At 39.1% G+C, this 25000-nt stretch overlaps 1 protein-coding gene across 7 annotated transcripts in view; it reads left to right on the plus strand.

Annotated features, from left to right (window-relative positions):
* The window catches only part of nrxn2b (neurexin 2b), a 786445-nt gene that overhangs the window by 276758 nt on the left and 484687 nt on the right, over positions 1-25000 (plus strand). For all 7 annotated transcript variants that reach the window (XM_052140149.1, XM_052140185.1, XM_052140162.1 and 4 more), the window contains one exon: positions 14019-14036. In XM_052140149.1, coding sequence (XP_051996109.1) covers positions 14019-14036 — 18 coding nt within the window. The remainder of the gene's footprint in view (positions 1-14018; positions 14037-25000) is intronic.

Below are 25000 nucleotides of genomic sequence, written 5' to 3' on the forward strand. Positions count from 1 at the left end.
GGACATTTGGTCCCCACAAAGTGATAAATACACGCTCACACACACACACACAAGGTCAAACACACACACACACACAAGCTCACACACACACACACACACACACACACGCTTAAACACACAAACACACACACACAAGCTCAAACACACACACACAAGCTCACACACACACCTGAGGTTCAGTTTTCAATTTAAAATCCCATCTTTCAAATGAAGTCATATTTGTGAGTCATCAAATGCCGTTATCGATTTAGCTCTTGAAAGATGACTATATTTTTGTTCAGCAGGGATCATTCACGGCATTCATCAGAAATATGATGATCAATATTAAACTCAGACATGATGTGTAACTGCTCTCAGGAGCGATCACATGCAGTCATTGGTGAAGTAACATCTATATGCTGAAATGATTCACTGTCGAGTCAGTTACGAACACAGCGTTCATGTCTGATGAATCCAAACGCAAACGGATCTCAGTTACAGTTTTTACAATCAGTTTTAGACATTTCTCAAAACTGAGAATGCATTTTCAAAACTCTTCATGCAGTCATCTCTAACAACATTTATACTAGCACAACAGTTTATCTTTAATCCAAAACACCCTACAACCATCACAACCCTTCATTCAGCCCTCAAAATCAATTCATTTCACCAAAACAGTTTCCCCCCAATATACATTTTTGTCACTAAAAAACACGACCTAATAAACACAAACAACAGGAATCCTTACAAGATGTTTCGTTTTGGCTCACTGTAGGGTGTTGTGGCAGGGCACTGGGTGGGGCCGGGCCCCTAATTATACTGATCAAGCCGAGAGGGATAAAGGTGACTGGAGATGGCAGTTCGACAGAGAGAGTTACAGGCAGCTGTGTTTGTGTTTGTCTTTTTGTTTAAGTTAATCATCAAGCTATTATTTACATTGTTAAGTCGGTTCTCACCTCCTTTACATTGAACTTCACTACACCGGTGCCACAACCCGGGAAGGAGGAGGGATGTGCCATAGTAGAGTCCTCGCCACTACCATCAACCACAACGGAGTAGCCACAGCCATCCGCCGGGGGACGGAGGAGCCTGGCCACCTGAGAGCGGAGGAATGACCGCCGACAGCAAGGGGAGGAGGGGCTCCTAGCCGACCGTCTGGAGCAGTCAGGGGTGCTGCCAGGGGCGGATGAGTCCCATACCAGCCACTAAAACATGGCGGGGTAAGAGGACTGCGAGCAGGGAGGGGCTCCTGGCCGACCGCCTGGAATGGGATAACCGCTACCAGGGGCGGGCTAGACCCCTTCAATCCACTGAAAATACAGTGGGGTGTTCCGTCCGCCAGGGGCCGTAGGACTGCCTCCGATCCGCCAGGGGAGGCATGGCTGTCATCCACTAGAGGGTGGAGGAGTGACCGTGGACCAGGCTACTGCGGACCAGGCTACTGCGTATCAGGGAACCGGCTAGTAAATTGTAATTTTTTTCTCTCTCTCTCTCTCTCTCCCACTGCCACTCTGCGTTGGCCTTTCCCTCTCTTTTTAAATATTAGTATTGTGTTTTAGATTGGTATGATCACAGTTACATTGTACAAGTACCGTGTATTTTTTGATATTGTTGTTGTTTCCCTCCCCTTGGCAGACGGGGCCGGAAGGGCACAAATAATAATAATAGCTAGATCACCTAAAGTTTGCTATGTTTATTGCATCGTGTCTTAATAAAGAGTTTTGCTAAACACACAAATGTCCTGGCTGTTGACAAAAATTAACTGAAACTCCGTGAATACTTATCACACAAACATGAAACATATGTCTAAAGAAAGCTTAAGATTTCTACTTTTAAATAAAACAATTCAAATGTAAAACAAATATTCTCCTGCAATGCAATCTGTATGAAACAAAGCGATGTAGTTTTTACTGGCCTATCTAATTATCTGTAATGTGATCCCACCCACCAGCAGAGCACGCCATTCATACGCTAATGTGCTGAGACGATCAATGCAAATGCGCACGCCCCCGACAGTGAGGTTTTAAACACTCAATTTTAAAATTCAATTTTCTGTGTGTTTGTAACGATACAAAGGAAGATTTAACGGATATAAAGGAAGATTTAACATTTTCCTCAGAAGAAGAGCGATACACCGATGAACGTTTGTATTTTGAAGAGAGACTTGATCCAGCCGAGGATACAATTTCAGACGAGTAAGTCATTTAGTTTTCATTAGTTGACCTGCTATTTTATATAAACATGTTCATATTTTACTAGTGGGACTGTTTCCAGACAGGATTCAGAGTATTGACATTTGAAATATGTCCTAATACGCAAGTTTTAGTTACATGTAAATGTTGTTTTGTCTGAAGCGTGTATTTAAATTGAATGCTGTATGATATAAATATGATATGTAATATGATATAAAAATAATATGAATGTTTAGATTATGTTTTAACTAGTGTTTATGCTGTCTCATTATCATCAACAAAGCTTGTGCTTGCACATATGTGTTCAGATTAAATGAGTAAAATGCACTTTAAATATGCCCATATTAGAAAATCAGCATATTATAATGATTTCTGAAGGATCATGTGACACTGAAGACTGCAGTAATGATGCTGAAAATTCAGCTTTGATCACAAATCGCATTTTACAATATATTCAAATAGAAAACTGTTCTTTTAAATTGTAAAAATAGTTCACACAATGTTTTTACTGTATTTTGGATCAAATAAATCCAGTCTTGTTGAGCAGAAGAGACTTCTTTTAACGGTAGTGTAGGTCTAAAATTAAGTAAAGTCTTTATGTAAAGAACATGTATAATCAGATTTATATATATTTAACTTAAAACTTGATTTGGATCATTAAGTCTCCTCACATTCATTCTCTATCCCTCATTGATAGGCTCAGGGGAGGGGTCTTTTGTCTCTTCAGGTGTGAATTACAATCAATATTCAAGATAGTTCACGCCTCCTCACATATGACCTTTCAACACTAAAAGTGTAATATAAAAGTTAAATTACTATATTGTTTTGTATGAATGAGTGATCAGGTGGTTTTCACATCATTTTGTAGCAAAAACTCTAGAGCTACAAGATCCAGTTCTCTAACGTCTTGTGGACAAATGTTTAGTATGTGTTATATGACCTTATTTCAATGACTTAAAAAGTTAGTTTTTTCAAAAACCATGCATAAATGTTATTTTCTCAAAAATACAAACCTGTACACACATGTTGCTCAGATATTATTGTAGCCCAGTTTGTGCTGAATACAGTGTTATCAGACGTTAGCCATTAATGTGTTCTTAAGTAACTGAAAAAAGCACAAATGTCAAGGCATGTCAAAACACCCTCAGACCCCAGAGGTTTAAAAAGTTAGCAAATTCCTCAATTACCTCTGCATATTTTACTCCTAGTTTTCAGGGATATATATCTAAATATTTTGTACTTACTGTATCAGGATGGACCAACTGAACACTGTTTCCAAAACACAGCCGCAATCGCGTGCGGCAAACTCTCTTCTTGCATGCGCACACAAAGGCTACATGAGAGCTGGAAAGCAGCTGCCAACAAGACAGCTCGTGGGTACTGAACTGAGTCTGTATTTGGTGTTGTCAATACCATAGAAAGACAGGAAACATTCATTTATATACAGTATATAACCCTAACTTTAAAATGTAATGTTAAAATAATAAAATGTAATATGTTTTCATATCAACTCGATACTCAAGCACTGGTACTTATGACATCAATACAAAAAGATGATCAAAACATTCGGGGCTTTACGGAAAACATTTGTGGCTTAACCCCTGGTAGCCCATGCTATTGAGCACGGGAAATTTGGCTGCACTCTCAGGCCAGATAGACTCAAAGATAGACCACATGATTGATCAGTAATACTGTAGAAGTCCTTACCTCCCCATAGACTACCGTTCTTGGTCTTCTAGCATTTGCACTCCTCTCCTTCTCTTTCATTGTTACCTACTTGTTGATCCATGCTTGCAAAAGAAACTATTCCAAAAAAAAATATTTTGTAGATACGGTAATAGCAGAAAACAAAACACCTGGGGTCTTCAACTAAAATCGAAATCAGCTGTTTTATTTCTATTTGTTTATTTACCTTGATAGTGGATATATTTCAATATTCTATTATTATAGATATATAATACATTCTGTCAAATTTAGTTTTCTGTAATGTTTTGAACAGTATGCAAACAAGTACAAAAAAGCTTTGCTGGTTGTTGACAGTGAGTGACAAAAAATGTCTAGATTTTTTATAGATGTGGTCACTGAATGGATTATGCATTAAAGCAATGAAAACTGATCCACAGTTTAGTCCACATAAACCGATCTTGTGCTGATTAAATGAAGAGATTAGAAAATGTGACCTCAGTATTGAGAAATGTTTGAAAATGATTGTAAAAAAAACTGTAACAAGTCAGAGAAGACTCAACTCCCACCCTGATCAGAATACTCATCTTTAACTTCCAAAAAGAAACACAAGGTCCACGAGGCCAGGCGATGAGTTGCCAATCTTAATATCCATGATCAGATACTTCCAAAGACATCCAATTACTCTCCCAGAATTGAGCCGTGTCCAAACACTGAGAGTGAGACACAGACTGAGAGGAAACATGGAGAACTTGAATCCAAGCACAAGAGTGTAGAGACATGACAGTGAGGACAATACCAGTCAAAATGGTATCTCTGTGAAGAATGTCTTCTAAATAATTCACTTCAAGAGGTTTAGCTTTCATTTGTAATGTGTTAGCCAACTCTTGGCTTTTCTGGGGTTAGAAACTGAAAATGCATTTATGTTTCCACAATCACATGATGCTGAGGCCATTTAAAGATATGCTTATCAGATGTAAAAAAGTGAGCACAATTAAACAAGGAGGTGGGTTTAAATGACATAAAAGTAAAAATCGTTTGAATAATGAATGTTTTATAAGTAGAGGGCAAACAAACATACCATTCTTGGGTACGATATTTAATGGGAGACTGGATGGATCAATGGACAGACAGAGAGATAGACAAAAGGACAGATAGTCAGAAGGAAGGACAGACAGATAGATGAATAGATGGATGTTTGGATAGATGGAGAGGCAGATGGATGGACAAATGGACGGACAGACAGACAGACGGATGGGTAGGTGGGCGGACAGTGTAGACATTTACCAATTACCATGAAAAAATGGGTAGATGGATGGACAGACGGATTGATAGATGGATGGATTGACAAAGGGGTTGATGGATGGATAGATTGATGGAAGGACAGACAGACAGACACATGGATAGATGTTTGGATAGATAGATAGATAGATGGAGAGGCAAACAGATAAATGGATGGACAAATGGGTCGATGGATGGATGGACAGACAGACAGATGGATAGCCAGATGGACGGACAGACAGATAGACAGTTGGATGGATATTTGAATAGGTGGATGAAGGGACAGGCAGATGGATGGATGGATGTTTGGATAAATCTTGTACAATCAGACCAGGAACACACTGAATAAAGAAATCACAGTGGCTAAAAGAAGCTACTCTGATAAACTTTAAAACAAGTTTTCAGCTAGCGACCCTGCGTGTGGAGAGGCCTAAAATACTTTATTATCTTCAAGACACCATCCCTCAACACTGTAGGGAACCAACAACTGGCTGAAGACTTGAATGTGTTTTACTGTAGATTTGAAAGGCCCAGTCTCACACCCCACACCCAGGGACTGATTATCACTTGCAAAGGCCCTGGGGCCAATTATCTCCAAGCGCCCTCCTCCACCCAAAAGTTGTTGAGTGTGTGTGGGGGGGTCCTTTTTCAGGGCAGTCAAGGGCCCACTGGTAGCCAAGGTGTGCCATGTCTTCCGGAAACAAAAGAGAAGGAAAGCACAGGGCCCAAACAGAGTTACACCCACTTGTCTAAAATCCTGTGCTGGCCAGCTGGCCTCCTCTTCACACAATCTTCAATAGATCACTGTACAGTGTGAAGTTCCCTGCTGCTTCAAACGCTCCACCATTATTCCTGTCCCAAAGAAACCCAAAATCACAGGACTTTTTTTACTGATAAATTACAGACCCGTCACTCTGAAATCTGTGGTCATGAAGTCATTTGAATATCTGGCCCACCTAAAGGACATCACTGGACCCTTTCTAGATCAACTTCAATTTGCTTATCGAGCTAACAGGTCTGTGGATGATGCAGTCAACATGAGATTGAATCATATACTGCAACATCTGGACAGACCAGGGACATATGCAGGGATCCTTTTTGTGGACTTAGTTCGGCTTTCAACACCATCATCCCAGCTATTCTCTGGACTAAATTAAACCAACTCTCTGTTCCCGCCTCTGTCTGTCAGTGGATCACCAGCTTTCTGATGAATATGCAGCAGATAGTGAGAAAATTCACACACACACACACACACACACACACACACACACACACACACACACACACACACACACACACACACACACACACACACAAAACACACACACATACACACACAAAAACACACACACACACACACACACACACACACACACACACACACACACACACACAAAAACACACACACATACACACACAAAAACACACACACACACTCTTACTCTCACACACACACACACACACACACACACTATATGCGCATGAAACATCTGCTGCTAACACAAGTGATTGTTTTCTGTTTGATGGATTACACCTCAACACAATGAACATCTGAAAGAAGAAATGAAGAGTCACTTGATCTCTTCAGTGAACAGCTGACCAAACAAGAACACACTCGTCTTAAACTGTCTCAACTCTACCTTTATTTCAGTTTGGACACTACTCATTCTGTATTTTACACTCATTGTACTGTAAAGTCAACAACACTTAAATAACTCAAATGGAAGTATGCTCATTCTCTTGAGCAACTTTTTAAACCGTTTACGCATATGGTGCACAAATGAACACTGATTCACGTCACGATTTGCTACAATACATAAACATATATATACTAATAATTCCCTGCATTGGTTATCTTTTGAAAGTCAATTTCTCTATAGAACAAACTTTAAAGTCTTGATTTGGAAAATTCTATTGAACATTTCCACTGTTATTGCCCAGGGAAAATATACAGTTAATTGAATGCATATGGAGATTAATGTTGGGGCACGTTGTCACACTGTATGGGGTAAGATGTACCAATGGAACCCACCATTTGGCCAATAAATATTGTAATTATATTTCAATTATTATTAATTTCAGCACATGTGACAACTTGCCCTGAACTGACATTAATGAAAAGCACTCTTGTGTCCCGAGAACACAGTTTAATCTTTACTCTAAAGATATTTTCATTATATAGGTGACTCTTGTCTGAATATATAGCCGTGTGCTTTTACTGTGTTCATTTGTTTACTCAGCAGATATTACAAGAATATGATAATAATGACTTTTAGTTTGGAGAACAGAATTCACATAAATGTTTCTAATTTAAGAGGGGTCTTAAATAACCTCTGCTAGAGAAAACACACATTTGTGTAAATGAACGATTGACTCTAAACCTGAAAGTTACTGAGATACAGACCTTGTGACAACTAGCCCCGATTTTCCCTGTAAACTAAGAGAGACAGACAGATTTGCATGCACACACCTGTCTCTCTCTCTCTCTGTCTCTCTGCTGGAAGGTGTATCTTTCTTCTACTCAGTGTTGCCGTGGTGATGGTCTCTGTGCCATTATTCCCCCAGCCCGCCTGTCACTGTTTCCAGGCAACAGGCTCCTCTCACGGCAACAGCTGTAGGTTTCACACACGTGTGGCGCTGTTAGTGTTCATATGTTGCTCACTTTATGAGTTACTAACTAGTATTGTGTGTTAGTTGGAAGGTGCACCAATATAGTTGCAGTTCATGAAATGTTGATTTTGTGGTTAAATACAAACTCATGTCTTCACAAATGATCAGTGTGGACTGATATAAGTGTGAAACACTGACTCCTGGAAACACAAACAGTGAGCGCACACTAATACAGAAGTCTTGCATCTCAAAGGATTTTTCCCATTTGTTTACTCCATAGAGATTAAATGAAAACATTAAACCTCTGGAGTCTGAGGGTGTTTTGGCATGCCTTGACATTTGTGCTTTTTTCAGTTACTTAAGAACACATTAATGGCTAATGTCTGATAACACTGTATTCACCACAAACTGGGCTACAATAATATCTGAGCAACATGTGTGTACATGTTTGTATTTTTGAGAAAATAACATTTATGCGTGGTTTTTGAAAAAACTAACTTTTTAAGTCATTGAAATAAGGTCATATAACACATACTAAACATTTGTCCACAAGACTTTTGAGAACTGGATCTTGTAGCTCTCGAGTTTTTGCTACAAAATGATGTGAAAACCACCTGATCACTCATTCATACAAAACAATATAGTAATTTAACTTTTATATTACACTTTTAGTGTTGAAAGGTCATATGTGAGGAGGCGTGAACTATCATGAATATTGATGTTATTCACACCTGAGGACACAAAGACCCCTCCCCTGGGTCTATCAATGAGGGATAGAGAATGAATGCGAAAGTAGACATGTTAAGCTTTCTTTTGACATATGTTTCATGTTTGTGTGATAAGTATTCACAGAGTTTCAGTTAATTTTAGTGACGTGTTTCAGAAATATGCTCGTGAACAGAGACTGCTGAAAGCTCACCCTTTTTATTTTCTTTATTTTACAAAAGCACAAGATTTTGTTGTTATTGTGAGTGAGCACAATAAAAGTAGACCCTTTATAGTCTCTAATGATGTCTTACAATTATCTGTACCCCCGAAAATGTATTTTAAGTTGTTTCTGCTGTAATGACGAAAATATCCAGCAGGATAATGGGGTTAATAAATACATTCGTATAAAGCGTTTAAACAAATCTTCTAGCTGTGAGATGAATCACAACATTACAAACTTTTGAAATTTATACAACTATAAATTATTGGACAAGATTGGATAGAGTGGTTGTGGTGTAGTTTGCTAAAGCACACAACTGTTAATCAGAAGGTTACTGGTTCCCCACAGCCACCACCATTGTGTCCTTGAACAAGGCACTTAACTCCAGGTCAGGGCCACTGCCAGGGGAAAAGGAGACCCGCGAGTGGGGAGGGGCTCACTGCTGACCGCCTGGAGCGGGAGAAATGCTGCCAGGGGCGGAGGAGACCCCTTCTGTTCCCAGAGTATGTGGCGGTGTGTTCCATCTGCCTGGGGCTGAACGGAGGCAGTCCTCCAGCCCAGACCAATGAGTGTTGCAGGAGTGGAGCAGTAGTATTCCAGGAGTTTTGCGGGAGTGTTGCGGGAGTGTTGCAGCCGTGGAGCGGGAGTGGAGCGGAAGTGGAGCGGGAGTGTTGCGGGAGGGTTGCAGCAGTTTTGCGGCAGTGGAGCAGGAGTGTTGCAGCAGTGGAGCAGGAGTGTTGCAGGAGTGTTGCAGGAGTGTTGAAGGAGTGTTGCAGCAGTGGAGCGGGAGTGTTGCGGGAGTGTTGCGGGAGTGTTGCAGCAGTGGAGCAGGAGTGTTGCAGCAGTGGAGCAGGAGTGTTGCAGCAGTGGAGCAGGAGTGTTGCAGCAGTGGAGCAGGAGTGTTGCAGGAGTGTTGCAGGAGTGTTGCAGGAGTGGAGCAGGAGTGTTGCAGGAGTGTTGCAGGAGTGGAGCAGGAGTGTTGCAGGAGTGTTGCAGGAGTGTTGCAGCAGTGTTGCAGGAGTGTTGCAGGAGTGGAGCAGGAGTGTTGCAGGAGTGTTGCAGGAGTGTTGCAGCAGTGGAGCAGGAGTGTTGCAGGAGTGTTGCAGGAGTGTTGCAGGAGTGCTCCAGGAGTGCTCCAGGCGTGTCACAGGTGTAACTGGAGCCAGCTGGTAGATAGCTGTGCAGTGTGTAAGCCTCACTCTCCTAACCTCAAGAGGTGCACTAGCGATTGACGCTAGATGCTGTAGCCTTTAGCCTCCTTGTTAGAGCACCCACCTCCCATGCCGGAGACCTAGGTTCGAGTCCCGTACGGAGCGGGTAGAACAAGAGCGTTACACAGGCATGCTGCAGGAGTTTTGCAGGAGTTGTATGTTTGTAAGATGTTCATTTAATGAGGGTCCAGTCAAACATTCATTAGCAACTGTATTATTCCCGGATCATGATCTCTGTCATGATATCTGATTCAACATTATCTGATTAATTCAGTTCAGATGACAAATGTAAAGTTCATTTATAGACGGAAAGTTTTCCTGTTCTGAGTCGGGAGTGACACATCATTATAAAATTCCATTACAGATTGTTTTATAAGTTGAAACTGGTTTAACCCTTTCAGCTCTGACAGTGTCTTTAAATATTTCTTGTTTCAGTGGCATACCCAAAATTAAAGACTTATATATAAATATATACATGAGAACAGACCTGAGACACACTTGAGAATCACTGATCTATACGATGATATCTGCTCCGGTTTCTGATGTGTTTTACCTCCAGGAAAGAGTTTTAACTCTAAGTGTTATTTATAGAATATGAGTTTGTGTCTAATTAAATTCTCAGCAGGATCACTCAAACTGAGATCTCACATCACATTCTGAGAGACTTTCTTTAATGTGAGACGAACACCACAGCACTTGAGATATGAGACACATGAGACAGAAGTGAATAATACTACAGTGTACTCTGTGCATACTTTAAATATCCTCGTACGACCCCGCGGCCAAACTAAATTCAAGGTCACTGAAAGGTCACTGGAAAGGTCACTGAATGGTCAATGGAAAGGTCATCAAAATTATGTGGGAACCTTGACAGAAGAAATATAAACGTGTCAAGTATCTGTGAATGTCTAACTATTTCTGGTGAACTAAATAAAACAATACAAATAAATAAATTGTTTTCTTATGGAGTATTTTTGTCTTGTTTTCCAGTAAAAACATTGAAACATTTTCTAAAACAAGAAACGGTGACTTGAGAAGCAGAATTGTTGTTTTCAGAGAAATATAACAAAAGCTATAAAAAGAAGAAAATGATATATTTGTCAATGTGGTAAAAAACAAACAAACAAAAACAGTTGAATTATTATTAGTATTTTTTTAGTTTATCCAGGAGTGTTGATTATTCATGTTTCTGAGGTGTTAATCAGTAATTATCCTAATTAATTCAGATTGAAATTAATGTCCAGCATCATCCAATCACCTTCAACCATGTTCAAATAAAATTATTCATTATAAATGTTGAATCTATGTACTGATGATCATTGTCCCATGTGTGTCAAACATGTTGAGTGATCCAAACATCATCTGCAGCCTGAAACTGAACTTTTGATCAGATTTTAAGAGTGAACGCACTTAACTGCATAGAGAGCTATAGGATGCTCCCTTGCTCCCTATTTAGTGCATGACTTAACCTCCAGTGTGCTGTCTGTCTGCACTGGTCTCAGAACAGTTATAGAGAGCTATATGATGCTCCCTTGCTCCCTATTTAGTGCAGACTTAACCTCCAGTGTGCTGTCTGTGTGCACTGGTCTCAGAACAGTTATAGGAGAGCTATAGAATGCTCCCTTGCTCCCTATTTAGTGAATGACTTAACCTCCAGTGTGCTGTCTGTGTGCACTGGTCTCAGAACAGTTATAGGAGAGCTATAGGATGCTCCCTTGCTCCCTATTTAGTGCATGACTTAACCTCCAGTGTGCTGTCTGTCTGCACTGGTCTCAGAACGGTTATAGAGAGCTATAGGATGCTCCCTTGCTCCCTATTTAGTGCATGACTTAACCTCCAGTGTGCTGTCTGTCTGCACTGGTCTCAGAACGGTTATAGAGAGCTATAGGATGCTCCCTTGCTCCCTATTTAGTGCATGACTTAACCTCCAGTATGCTGTCTGTCTGCACTGGTCTCAGAACAGTTATAGAGAGATATAGGATGCTCCCTTGCTCCCTATTTAGTGCATGACTTAACCTCCAGTGTGCTGTCTGTCTGCACTGGTCTCAGAACAGTTATAGGAGAGCTATAGGATGCTCCCTTGCTCCCTATTTAGTGCATGATTAACCTCCAGTGTGCTGTCTGTCTGCACTGGTCTCAGAACAGTTATAGGAGAGCTATAGGATGCTCACTTGCTCCCTATTTAGTGCATGACTTAACCTCCAGTGTGCTGTTTGTCTGCACTTGTCTCAGAACAGTTATAGGAGAGCTATAGGATGCTCCCTTGCTCCATATTTAGTGAATGACTTAACCTCCAGTGTGCTGTCTGTGTGCACTGGTCTCAGAACAGTTATAGGAGAGCTATAGGATGCTCCCTTGCTCCCTATTTAGTGCATGACTTAACCTCCAGTGTGCTGTCTGTCTGCACTGGTCTCAGAACAGTTATAGGAGAGCTATAGGATGCTCCCTTGCTCCCTATTTAGTGCATGACTTATCCTCCAGTGTGCTGTCTGCACTGGTCTCAGAACAGTTATAGGAGAGCTATAGGATGCTCCCTTGCTCCCTATTTAGTGCATGACTTAACCTCCAGTGTGCTGTCTGTCTGCACTGGTCTCAGAACAGTTATAGGAGAGCTATAGGATGCTCCCTTGCTCCCTATTTAGTGCATGACTTAACCTCCAGTGTGCTGTCTGTCTGCACTGGTCTCAGAACAGTTATAGGAGAGCTATAGGATGCTCCCTTGCTCCCTATTTAGTGCATGACTTAACCTCAGTGTGCTCTCTGTCTGCACTGGTCTCAGAACAGTTTGAAATGCCCCTTATTTTCATCACAACTCCATATAAATCAGCTTTTGTATGAATACATTTATTCTCATTGTGATAATGACAGTAAATACAGGAATGCATTTAATAATGTTCATGAATAGAATCGTATTGTACAAAGATAACACATTAAAATATAATAGAATATATATTAAAATGAAGTGAAATGAAGTGAAATGATCCACAGATGAGTTTAAAAGATTCACAATAACAAACATGTTTTTGTACTTTTGAGGAAATGTGGTGCCAGTGTACACGTATGTGGACATCATGTTTATCAGCGCGCTGACACAAGAAAAATGAACAGATATTTTAAAGCGGCATATCAAATGAAACTAGAGACTCTTCTTTACACACAAACCGGTTTCAGTGAAAACACATAAAGAAGTTTCTTAACAGTGGCACTTTTGTTGGCGCTGTGCCCATAGGAGCGCTTCATGGAAATTGACGTCATGTTGTTGTGTCACGTGACTCAGTGCGGCAGAAGTTTAACCCTTAAATGTGCGTCTTGAGCAGGAGTCAGGAACCATTTTTCACTTAGGAGCCAATTTTGGTTGATGCATTTTTTTGAAAAGAGTTATACCACAAACTAATAAAGTTTTTCAATAAAATAAAATTTGTCAGTGTGAGTGTTTGTGCGCATGTGTGTGTGTAGTTTGTTTGTGTGTGAATGTGTGTGTGTGTGTTGCACAATGTATAATAACAGGCTTTTTCACGTGATCATAGTGGTTTGAGTTTGTTTGTAATAACTCTTCAGTACATCATTAATTACACTGTCATGTGAAATCTGATCAATATCGATCAATGCTGTGCGTTTACAATCACGAGTCAGATCTGAAAAGTGTTTTTATTGTAACATGCTGTCGATTATTGGACTCAGTGTTTGTCAGTGTGTGCATTCAGTTGTTGAAATAGTTTTATTCAGTTTCGTCTGTTGAAATGATCTTGTCCATAATGAACAGAATAATGTGGGATTATTTTACTATCACAGATTAAACCTCACATTTGTGTTCACTGTGTTCATTTGACCTGATATTTTTTCATAAATGTATCCATCAATAATCATTCATATATCAATAAAATGTGTGATATAGAGTGAATCCTGAATAATCATGATGAGCAGATGTTCAGATGTCAGACTTAGACTAAAGCTGAGGATGAGTTGAGCTCACAGCGGGGCAAGATGAGCCAGGGTTATTTCTTAAAGTTGTTAGAGTTTGTGAAGCTCATATATGAATACATGTGAACTAAACCTCTCTCTCTCTCTCTCTCTCTCTCTCTCTCTCTCTCTCTCTCTCTCTCTCTCTCTCTCTCTCTCTCTCTCTCTCTGTAGGTGACTCAGCTCAAGTGGGTAAGTCATGTTTGTGTTTTCACTCTTCAGATGATCTTTAGAAAGATGTCATGAATGCTGAAGGTCACAAGTGCCACATGCCAAATCATATTCTGCTTTTATCTTTCATTTGACGCAGTGTCTCACACACACACACACGCACGCACACACACACACACACACACACACACTCACATCAGCACGACCTTGTGTCAGTCTCCTACCTGTCTGTCTGTTTTTCTGTCTCAGACATTATTCATAATATATATATATATATATATGTAGAGAGAGAGTGAGGGAGAGGGAGAGAGAGAGAGGGGGGGAGCGAGAGAGAGAGAGAGAGAGAGGGGAGAGAGAGAGATGGGGGTAGGGAGCGAGAGAGGGGGGGAGAGGGAGATAGAGAGAGAGAGAGTGGGGAGAGCGAGAGATGGGGGGTAGAGAGAGAGAGAGAGAGTGGGGAGAGAGAGAGAGTCTCTTCAGAGTGTTATTGACCACAGTCAACACAAGAGAATTTGACCTTCTGTGATGAAGACAGACAAACATTTGTGCTGCTGTTCTGATTGAAGATGTTTGTTGTGTCGTTGACAGATCATGATATTCCAAACACTGAAAGTGTGAAGGCCCTTCTGTTCTTTTAAGGATTATTATTATGATTATTATGTTTTTCAAGGTTTTGGGTGCTTTTGGGGCTCTTAACATGCTTGAAAACTCTTGAAATGTTGCTCACATGTCAGAATTGTTGGCCATTAGGGCAAACGTTCACACATGGGCATGTAGGGGGGCTTTAACATGGGCGTGCAACGTGTAATCGAGCCAGACATCTTTCATAATTACAGTCAGTAGCTCCGCCCAACAGGAAGTTGACCATTTTGTATTTGTTTTTTAAATTGCAGCCTCTGAACTTTCAATTCTTTGTAGATTTGTAGTAAACACTATGTAAAACATTAGTTTGTTGTTTCAGCGTTGTTTGTGCGTTGTTTGAGTGTTGTTTGATTGTTGTTTTATTTTAGTTTGAGCATTGTTTGAGTGTTGGTTGAGTGTTGTTTGAGCATTTTTTGAGTGTTGTTTGATTGTAGTTTGAGTGATGTTTAATTGTGGTTTGCGTGTTGTTTAATTGTAGTTTAATTGTAGTTTGCATGTTGTTTAATTGTGGTGTGCGTGTTGTTTAATTGTAGTTTGAGTGTTGTTTAATTGTTGTTTGAGAGTTGTTTAATTGTTGTTTGAGAGTTGTTTAATAGTTGTTTGAGAGTTGTTTAATTGTAGTTTGCGTGTTGTTTGATTGTGGTTTCCGTGTTGTTTAATTATAGTTTGAGTGTTGTTTAATTGTAGTTTGCATGTTGTTTGAGTGTAGTTTAAGTGTTGTTTTATTTTAGTTTGAGCATTGTTTGAGTGTTGTTTGAGTGTTGGTTGAGTGTTATTTGAGCATTTATTGAGTGTTGTTTGATTGTTGTTTTAGTGTTGTTTAATTGTAGTTTGAGTGTTGTTTGTTTGTAGTTTGTTGTTTCAGCATTGTTTGAGCGTTGAGTGTTGTTTGATTGTTGTTTGAGAGTTGTTTGAGTGTTGTTTAATTGTTGTTTGAGTGTTGTTTAATTGTATTTTGAGTGTTGTTTGAGTGTTGTTTAATTGTTGTTTGATTGTTGTTTGAGTGTTGTTTAATTGTACTTTGAGTGTCGTTTGATTGTTGGTTAGGTGTTGTTTGATTGTTGTTTGAGTGTTGTTTAATTGTACTTTGAGTGTTGTTTGATTGTTGGTTAGGTGTTGTTTGATTGTTGTTTGAGTTTTGTTTAATTGTAGTTTGAGTGTTGTTTGAGTGTTGTTTAATTGTAGTTTGACTGTTGTTTGATTGTTGTTTGAGTGTTGTTTAATTGTACTTTGAGTGTTTGATTGTTGGTTAGTTGTTTGATTGTTATTTGAGTGTTGTTTAATTGTAGTTTGAGTGTTGTTTGAGTGTTGTTTAATTGTAGTTTGAGTGTTGTTTGATTGTTGTTTGAGTGTTGTTTAATTGTAGATTGAGTGTTGTTTGATTGTTGTTTGAGTGTTGTTTAGTTGTTGTTTTATTGTTGTTTGAGTGTTGTTTAATTGTAGTTTGAGTGTTGTTTAATTGTAGTTTGAGTGTTGTTTAATTGTAGTTTAATTGTAGTTCAAGGGTTGTCTGGCTGTTGTTTGAGGGTTGTTTAATTGTTGTTTGAGTGTTGTTTAATTGTAGTTTGCATGTTGTTTGAGTGTAGTTTAAGTGTTGTTTTGTTTTAGTTTGAGCATTGTTTGAGCGTTGTTTGAGTGTTGGTTGAGTGTTATTTGAGCATTTATTGAGTGTTGTTTAGTTGTTGTTTAGTTGTTGTTTAATTTTTGTTTGAGTGTTGTTTAATTGTAGTTTGAGTGTTGTTTGATTGTAGTTTGTTGTTTCAGCATTGTTTGAGCGTTGTTTGAGTGTTGTTTGTTGTTTGAGAGTTGTTTGAGTGTTGTTTAATTGTTGTTTGAGTGTTGTTTAATTGTAGTTTGAGTGTTGTTTAATTGTAGTTTGAGTGTTGTTTGATTGTTGTTTGAGTGTTGTTTAATTGTAGTTTGAGTGTTGTTTGAGTGTTGTTTGATTGTTGTTTGAGTGTTGTTTAGTTGTTGTTTTATTGTTGTTTGAGTGTTGTTTAATTGTAGTTTGAGTGTTGTTTAATTGTAGTTTAATTGTAGTTCAAGGGTTGTTTGGTTGTTGTTTGAGGGTTGTTTAATTGTAGTTTGAGTGTTGTTTGATTGTTGTTTGAATGTTGTTTGATTGTTGTTTGAGTGTTGTTTAGTTGTTGTTTGTTGTTTGAGGGTTGTTTAATTGTAGTTTGAGTGTTGTTTGATTGTTGTTTGAATGTTGTTTGATTGTTGTTTGAGTGTTGTTTAGTTGTTGTTTGTTGTTTGAGTGTTGTTTAATTGTAGTTTGAGTGTTGTCTGAGTGTTGTTTATTTGTTTTGAGTGTTGTTTGAGTGTTGTTTAATTGTAGTTTGAGTGATGTTTGAGTGTTGTTTAATTGTAGTTTGAGTGTTGTTTGATTGTTGTTTGAGTGTTGTTTAATTGTAGTTTGAGTGTTGTTTAATTATAGTTTAATTGTAGTTCAAGGGTTGTTTGAGTGTTTGATTGTAATTTGAGTGTTGTTTAATTGTAGATCGCGTGTTGTTTGATTGTAGTTTGAGTGTAGTTTAATTGTAGTTTGAGTGTAGTTTAATTGTAGTTTGAGTGTTGTTTGATTGTTGTTTGATTGTTGTTTGTGTGTTGTTTAATCGTAGTTTGAGTGTTGTTTAATTGTAGTTTGCGTGTTGTTTGATTGTGGTTTGCGTGTTGTTTGAGTGCTGTTTAATTGTTGTTTGATTGTTGTTTGATTGTAGTTTGAGTGTTGTTTGATTGTTGTTTGAGTGTTGTTTAATTGTAGTTTGAGTGTTGTTTAATTGTTGTTTGAGTGTTGTTTGATTGTTGTTTCAGCATTTTTTGAGCGTTGTTTGATTGTTGTTTGAGAGTTGTTTGATTGTAGTTTGAGTGTTGTTTTATTTTAGTTTGAGCATTGTTTGAGCGTTGGTTGAGTGTTGTTTGAGTGTTGGTTGAGTGTTGTTTGAGCATTTTTTGAGTAATGTTATAAGCAGCATTTATTACATTGACCTTGCAACAGTTTCACTGTTCTTACACTTCCTTACTTGGCATGTAATTGAACACATTAAGATGTTAGACACAATATCTGGTGTGTTTAAGCAGAAACTGTTTAACTGAGCATGTATATTAATGCCGTGTGGACAGGGGGAATATTAATAACCAGTGATATCATCACGTGTTTATGTGTCAGTAAGACTCAATGCGAGGACACTGGGGGTTTGCAGCTCTTGGTGTATTTGTCAATTTCTGAAGGAAATCGAGTGGAATATAAAATGTGAAATCCTCCTCACAGCTCCATCTCTAGAGAGATTTCAGAGGTACTCCAGGGGAATTATGGGAGATGTGGTCTTTAGAAATAAAGCGGATCATCCACTGCTTACTCCTGATCAAACCACTTAAACCTGAGAGAGACAGACAGATTCATGGAGACAGTTCTGTGCTGTTTTGTTTTTGATCTGTAAAAGAAATTTTTATGTGACTTGTTGTTTATATAGCATCAGTTTCCTGGCGACATGAACACTAGAAACGCTACAACAACAAGACTTTTATTCACTTTCACACAATCACTAGTAATATGAGAAAACGGCAGATTATCAGTTCATAAACACTACATTATGACATCTAAACACTTTTACTGTTTGCATTACATGATCAACTACATTAACAAGCTTGTTCGAGTGTGATCGAAATGTGCGGTAGCTTGACTAAGAGAGCGTTGCACTTGTGATGTAAAGGAGCGCAGTGGATTTGAGTTATTGGAAATAAATAAGCCACTATTATTAAAATTTATGAAATACAAATATTAACGTCACATGACTCTCTGGTATTGTTGTGTGCATTGTGTGAAAGTTAATGGATTTACCAGTGTAATGAGCTCTTGACATTAAAGTGAAATACTGGACATTCATTTGACGCAGACATGATTAGTAAGTCATTTAATTGTAAAATGTACCGGGGGGGGCAGTGGTGGCTCAGTGGTTGAGGCTCAGGGTTACTGACCAGAAGGTCGGGGGTTCATGCCCCAGCACCACCAAGATGCCACTGTTGGGCCCTTGAGCAAGGCCCTTAACTCCAGGTTGCTCCGGGGGGGATTGTCCCTGTAATAAGTGCACTGTAAGTCGCTTTGGATAAAAGCATCTGCCAAATGCATAAATGCAAATGTAAATGTACCTATGAAGGCCAGAATGGTACACGAGGGGGTGGGTGGCCAGCACCACGCCCAACCGCCTTTGTCTCCCCAGTAGCAATGTTTACACAACTCACAAGGTACTCATTTTAGGCTGAGTCAATCTAGGGGGAGGCCCGGACCGGTTCAGATAATCATCACTGGTGTTGGCCATGAGCAGGAATCGAACTCGGGTCAAACGCACGCACGCAAGCAAGCAACGTAATTAAATAATAATTGTATTTATAACCAATACAATTTATAACCAATACAATTATTGGTTATAATTGTAACCAATACAATTAACCAAAGTGAGCAGCTGAAAGCGACTGTGGCAAGGAGCACAAAACTCCATAAGAAGTTGATTAATGGAGAAAAATAACCTTGGGAGAAACCAGACTCACTGAGGGGGCCAGTTCCCGTCTGACTAACTAATCCCACCCTAAACCAGACTCACTGTGTGGGCCAGTTCTCCTCTGGCTAACCCCACCCTAACCCTAAACCAGACTCACTGTGGGGGCCAGTTCCCCTCTGACTAACCCCACCCTAACCCTAAACCAGACTCACTGTGGGGGTCAGTTCCCCTCTGACTAACCCCACCCTAACCCTAAACCAGACTCACTGTGGGGGCCAGTTCCCCTCAACATAGATTTTGTTTGAACTATAAGATTAATGAGCAATGTCTTTGAAGTCCATCCTGGATTAACTGCAGAAGTTCACATAGATGCAATTGTTCTTGTTATTTGGCTGATGAAGGCTTTTGTTGGCAAGTAATTGATAGTCGATGTATTCCATTATAACAGGTCATTTCGGTGAGGTTTGGTGAGGTCCATCCTAAATCCAAGGTTCAGGCAGTGGTAAATAAAGTATCCCATGTCTTATGGTTGGAGTTGTCATCAGTTCATCCTCTGAAGTCCATCACAATAGACTGAAGTGATGTTTGGCTGGCAACGGCTGCATTTAGTCATCATCACTCAGAGACATGTAGCAGTGGAGTCCAACACAAAGCAGGAATGGAGCTAGATCTGTTAACCTCAAGATATGAATCCAGGGAAACAAATGGAATAATATTAGGGGAGATGTTATTTCATTTTCATGCAGACTAAACTAAAGCAGCCTAATTGTGAGTTGGAGGATAAATTAGCTGTATGTCTGGCTAAATAGATGAGTCTTTAGTCTAGACTTAAAATGAGGGAGTGTGTCTGCATCTCGAACAGTGTTTGGGAGACTATTCCATAGTTTAGGAGCCAAATATGAAAAGGATCTTCCTCCTTTAGTGGATTTTGATATTCTAGGAACTATTAACAGGCCAGTATTGTGTGATTGTAATGAACGTGATGGAATATAGCATGGTAGAAGGTCACTTAAGTACTGCAGAGCTAGACCATTCAAAGCTTTGTATGTAGTTAACAGAATATTCAAATGAATACTGAATTTCACAGATAAGCCAATGTAGCGATGATAAAATGGGGCTAATATAATCATATTTCTTGGTTCTCGTCAGCACTCTGGCTGCTGCATTTTGAACCAATTGAAGTTTATTTATTGATCTTGCTGGACATCCTCCCAGTAATGCATTGCAATAATCTAGTCTTGAGGTCATGAATGCGTGAATTCGTTTTTCGGCATCAGCAACAGAGCATGTGCCGTAATTTAGCAATATTTCTTAGGTGGAAGAATGCTGTTCTACAAACATTTGTAATTTGATTTTCAAAGGACAGATCGGTATCAAATATAACACCCAAGTACTTCGCTGTTGAAGATGATGTAACAGTACATCCATCTAGAGTCAAATTATATTGTAGTGGCTTATTTTTAGAGGTTTTTAATCCAATCATTAGTACCTTTGTTTTGTCGGAATTTATTCCATCCAATCTTTGATATCATTCATTTGGAGAATTGTGAATTTTCGTTGAGTTTAGAAAAAATATAAAGTTTTGTATCATCGGCATAGCAGTGGAAACTAATTCCCCGATTCCTGATAATATCTCCCAGGGGAAGCATATACAAGGAGAAAAGGAGAGGCCCTAAAACTGATCCCTGTGGCACTCCATACTTTTGTTTGATCTGACAATTCCTCATTTACACATACAAAGATAAATATGACCTAAACCATGCTAATGCAACTCCACAGATGCAACATAATTCTCCAGCCTATTCAAGAGAATGTCGTTATCTATCATGTTGAATGCAGCACTAAGATCTAAAAGCACTAGAAGAGAAATGCAGCCGCGATCAGATGATAAGAGTCGTGTAACTCTGATAAGTGCAGTCTCTGTACTGTGATGAGGCCTAAATCCTGACTGAAATTCTTCATATATACTATTTCTCTGTATAAAGGAACATATTTGGGAGGACACTACCTTTTCTAGTATTTTTGACATAAACGGGAGATTTGAAATTGGTCTATAATTAGCAAGTTCTCCAGGATCAAGTTGTGGCTTCTTAATAAGCGGTTTGATAATTGCCATTTTAAAGTTTCTTGGGACATGTCCTAAGCATAGCGAGGAGTTAATGATATTAAGAAGAGGTTCTGAAATTACAGGAGATACCTCTTTTAAGAGCTTAGTTGGTATAGGGTCTAACAATCATGTTGTTGATTTTGATGTTTGAATAAGTTTTGTTCTTCATGACCTATGACAGAGAAGGATTGAAGTTGCTCATGAGGAAAATTAATAGACACTGTTGTCTGAGGTGCTCTGACTGAAGGTTGCATAATTCCAATTTTATTTCAGATTATTTCTATTTTATCAGTAAAGAAATTCATGAAGTCATTATTCTTGTGCTGCGACAGAATATCTGGTTCAGCCAATGATTTATTCCTAACCAATTTAGCCACAGTACTGAATAAACATCTAGGATTGTTGTGGTTATTTTCTATGAGTTTACTAAAATATGCTGACCTGGCATCTTTTAGTGTCTGTATCTACAGACACTATCCTTCCATGCACCACGAAATACTTCAAATTTTTTATTTTTCCACATGTGCTCCATTTTCCGAGCTGCTCTCTTGAGACCATGAGTGTGATTTTTGTACCATGGTGCAGGGCTTATTTCTTTAATTTTCTTTAATCGAAGGGGGGGGGGGCGACACTATCAAGACTGCTAGAGAAGACTGTATTTATATTTTTTGTTATTTCATCAAGTTCTTCTGGGCTTTGGGGTTTATTGAGTGTTTGAGATAGATCTGGAAGATTATTAGTGAAGCTATCTTTAGTGGTCGAAAGAATAGTTCAACCTGAACGATAGCGTGGTGTAGATTGAGTAACATTAGCTGATTGCAGCATACAAGAGATGAGGTAATGATCCGAGATGTCATCGCTCTGCTGCAGAATTTCTATATTATCAACATCAACTCCATATGAAAGAATTAAATCTAGCGTATGATTATGACGATGAGTTGGTCCTGTTACATTTTGTTTGACTCCAAGAGAGTTGAGAATAGTGATAAATGCTAATCCCAATGTATCATTTTCATATCTATGTGAATGTTGAAGTCACCAACTATTAAAGCTCTATCTACAGTAACTACAAGATCAGATAGAAATTTTTCAAATTCACCAAGGAAATCAGAATAAGGCCCAGGTGATCTATACACTTTAGCAAGGGTAAAAGACAACATTTGTTATATATCTGACTGCATTATTAGTTCAAATGACAAACTTATATTCTGTCCTCTGAGTAACACCAAAAACTTCACTGTAAATTGTAGCAACACCTCCTCGACCCTTCAGACGAGGCTCATGTTTATAACAATAACCTGGGGGAGTAGATTAATTTAAACTAATATATTCATCTGGTTTAATCCAGGTTTCAGTCAAACAGAGCGCATCCAATCTATGATCTGTAATCATTTCATTAACAATTAGTGCTTTGGTTGTAAGAGAAGTTGTCAAGTTTGACCTTAATCATATTTTTTCTAAATTATTTAGTGAGAGTTTTGTGTTTGATAGTTTGGGAAACAGACACAGTCTATATATGATATCTAGGGGATACAGTCTCTATTTGTTGTTGTTTATGTGACCTGTGTGACGTCTCAAGGCAGCTAGCAGACGTTCGGTTTAGACGTTCGGATTAGCCAGTTTGTCTGCTTCCTGACCTGGGCCCCAGTTAGTCAAATACTATCATTATTAAGATGGAGTGGTGGTGGTGTAATGGTCTAAGCACATAACTGGTAATCTGGTAATCAGAAGGATGCTGGTTCGAGCTCCACAGCCACCACCATTGTGTCCTTGAGCAAGGTACTTTGCAAGGGGATTGTCCCTGTAATAAGTGGACTGTAAGTCGCTTTGGATAAAAGCGTCTGCCAAATGCATAAATGTAAATGTAAATGCATAAATGTTAAGACTATGAGCCAAATTATTAGAGAGGAGAGCGGCACATTCCCTGGAGGGATGGAGTCCGTCTCTCTCTTTAGGAGGTCAGGTCTACCCCAAAAATTCCTCCAATTGTCTATAAATTATATTTTATTCTTCAGACACCACTTAGACATCCAGTCATTCGGTGACACTAATCTACTATAAACCTCGTCACCATGATGAGCAGGGAGGGGACCAGAGTATATTAGAGTGTCCGACATAGTTTTTGCAAATTCACACACGTCTTTAACATTTTCTTTAGTGATAACCGACTGTCGTAGACAGACATCGTTAATGCCGACATGAATAACAATTTTAGAAAATCTACGTTTAGCATTAGCCAGCACTTGTAAATTTTATTTGATGTCAGATGCTCTGGCACCCAAAATACAATTATCAGTAGTGTCTGGAGTCTCAATTTCCATGTTCCTTACAATAGAATCACCAATAACAAGGCCTCTTTCAACATGATTCTTAGTGGGTAAATCAGTGAGTGGGAGAAACGATTGGTGATCCTAACAGGAACGGGAGAGTGGTGTCTCTTTGCTGAGCTAGAATGCTGCCAAGATGTCACACAATTGCCCTACTGCAGGGCTCTACAGCCAGAACCAAAGTGTGTATGTTGGTCGCTGTACTGCCCGCATCCGAAACAGTATCTACCGGCTTCTCTTTCTCACTGACCTCCACTAGCGTTCGAATGTGAGTCTCTAACTCATTAACCTTCTCTGTCAGCTTGACTAATTCCTTACATTTATCACATGTGAATCTCTCACTGCTGATGGAGGAGGCTGTTGTAAACATGTGACATGCAATGCAGGAAGAAACAACACGAGCATATGCCGTCACTAGTTTGTTGTTGTTGTTGTGGTTGTTGTTTAGTGGCAAAGGTTTGAGATCAATGTGGGTCGATGTGGTTCCTGATCAGCAGACGTTTGAGATTGATGCAATAATTTGTGTAAAATACAGCAGAGAAAATTAATCCACACAGTCGAGACTTGAGTTTTAGACAAGCGGAGAAAAAAGGAAAAAAACAGTAGAAAAGCGGGGGAAAAATGAAGCACACGGTAAAATGGCAAAGGATAAAACGTATAGGAAGAATAAGCAATGCTAAGTAGGCTAGCAAGCTACAAACAAAGACTTGTGTGTGTATGTCATGTCCAGAATTCAAAGAGTGTGTATGATTCACAATATGATTCAGATAAAATCATGTGAACTGTGTTCATTAATCCTGATGCATCCAGCAAATGTTCATTAAAACAAACCCTGCAGTGTGTTTAGACAAACGCTGATGGCCTTTAAACATTCAATGTGGATCGGCATTCAACATCCGAGTGCGTGTGTGTGGATACTCAGCTATAGTTTGAGGTAAAATCTGACAAACCTCCCTTTGGGGACATTCTGGGACGTCATCAATCGGAAAAATAATTCATAGAATGCTTTACTGAACTCTAAAAATGCTAAAGTTGTATATGAGTGTTTGAGTCTTAAAATCAGTCTGTCATATAATTCGTTAGTAGCATTACCTTCAGAAATTCTCCCTCACAGAATCTAATTAAAGACAGCAGAATAACTCAACATAGTTTTGTTTAATTTTCATTCATCTATGGATCATTGTTTTATTTTTTTTTCTTTATTGTCACTCATTCCTAAACTCCCCTTGACTGGGAATGACGTAGCAGGACAGACTGAGAAAAACACACACATCACACACACACACACAGACACATACACACAGACACAAACACACACACATCACACACATCACACACACATACTCACACACACACTCACACACACACACACACACACACACTGAAATGAGCAGTGTGAATCTTTGGCCA

This window comes from Xyrauchen texanus, chromosome 2, assembly GCF_025860055.1.
Source record: "Xyrauchen texanus isolate HMW12.3.18 chromosome 2, RBS_HiC_50CHRs, whole genome shotgun sequence".
NCBI lineage: Eukaryota > Metazoa > Chordata > Actinopteri > Cypriniformes > Catostomidae > Xyrauchen > Xyrauchen texanus.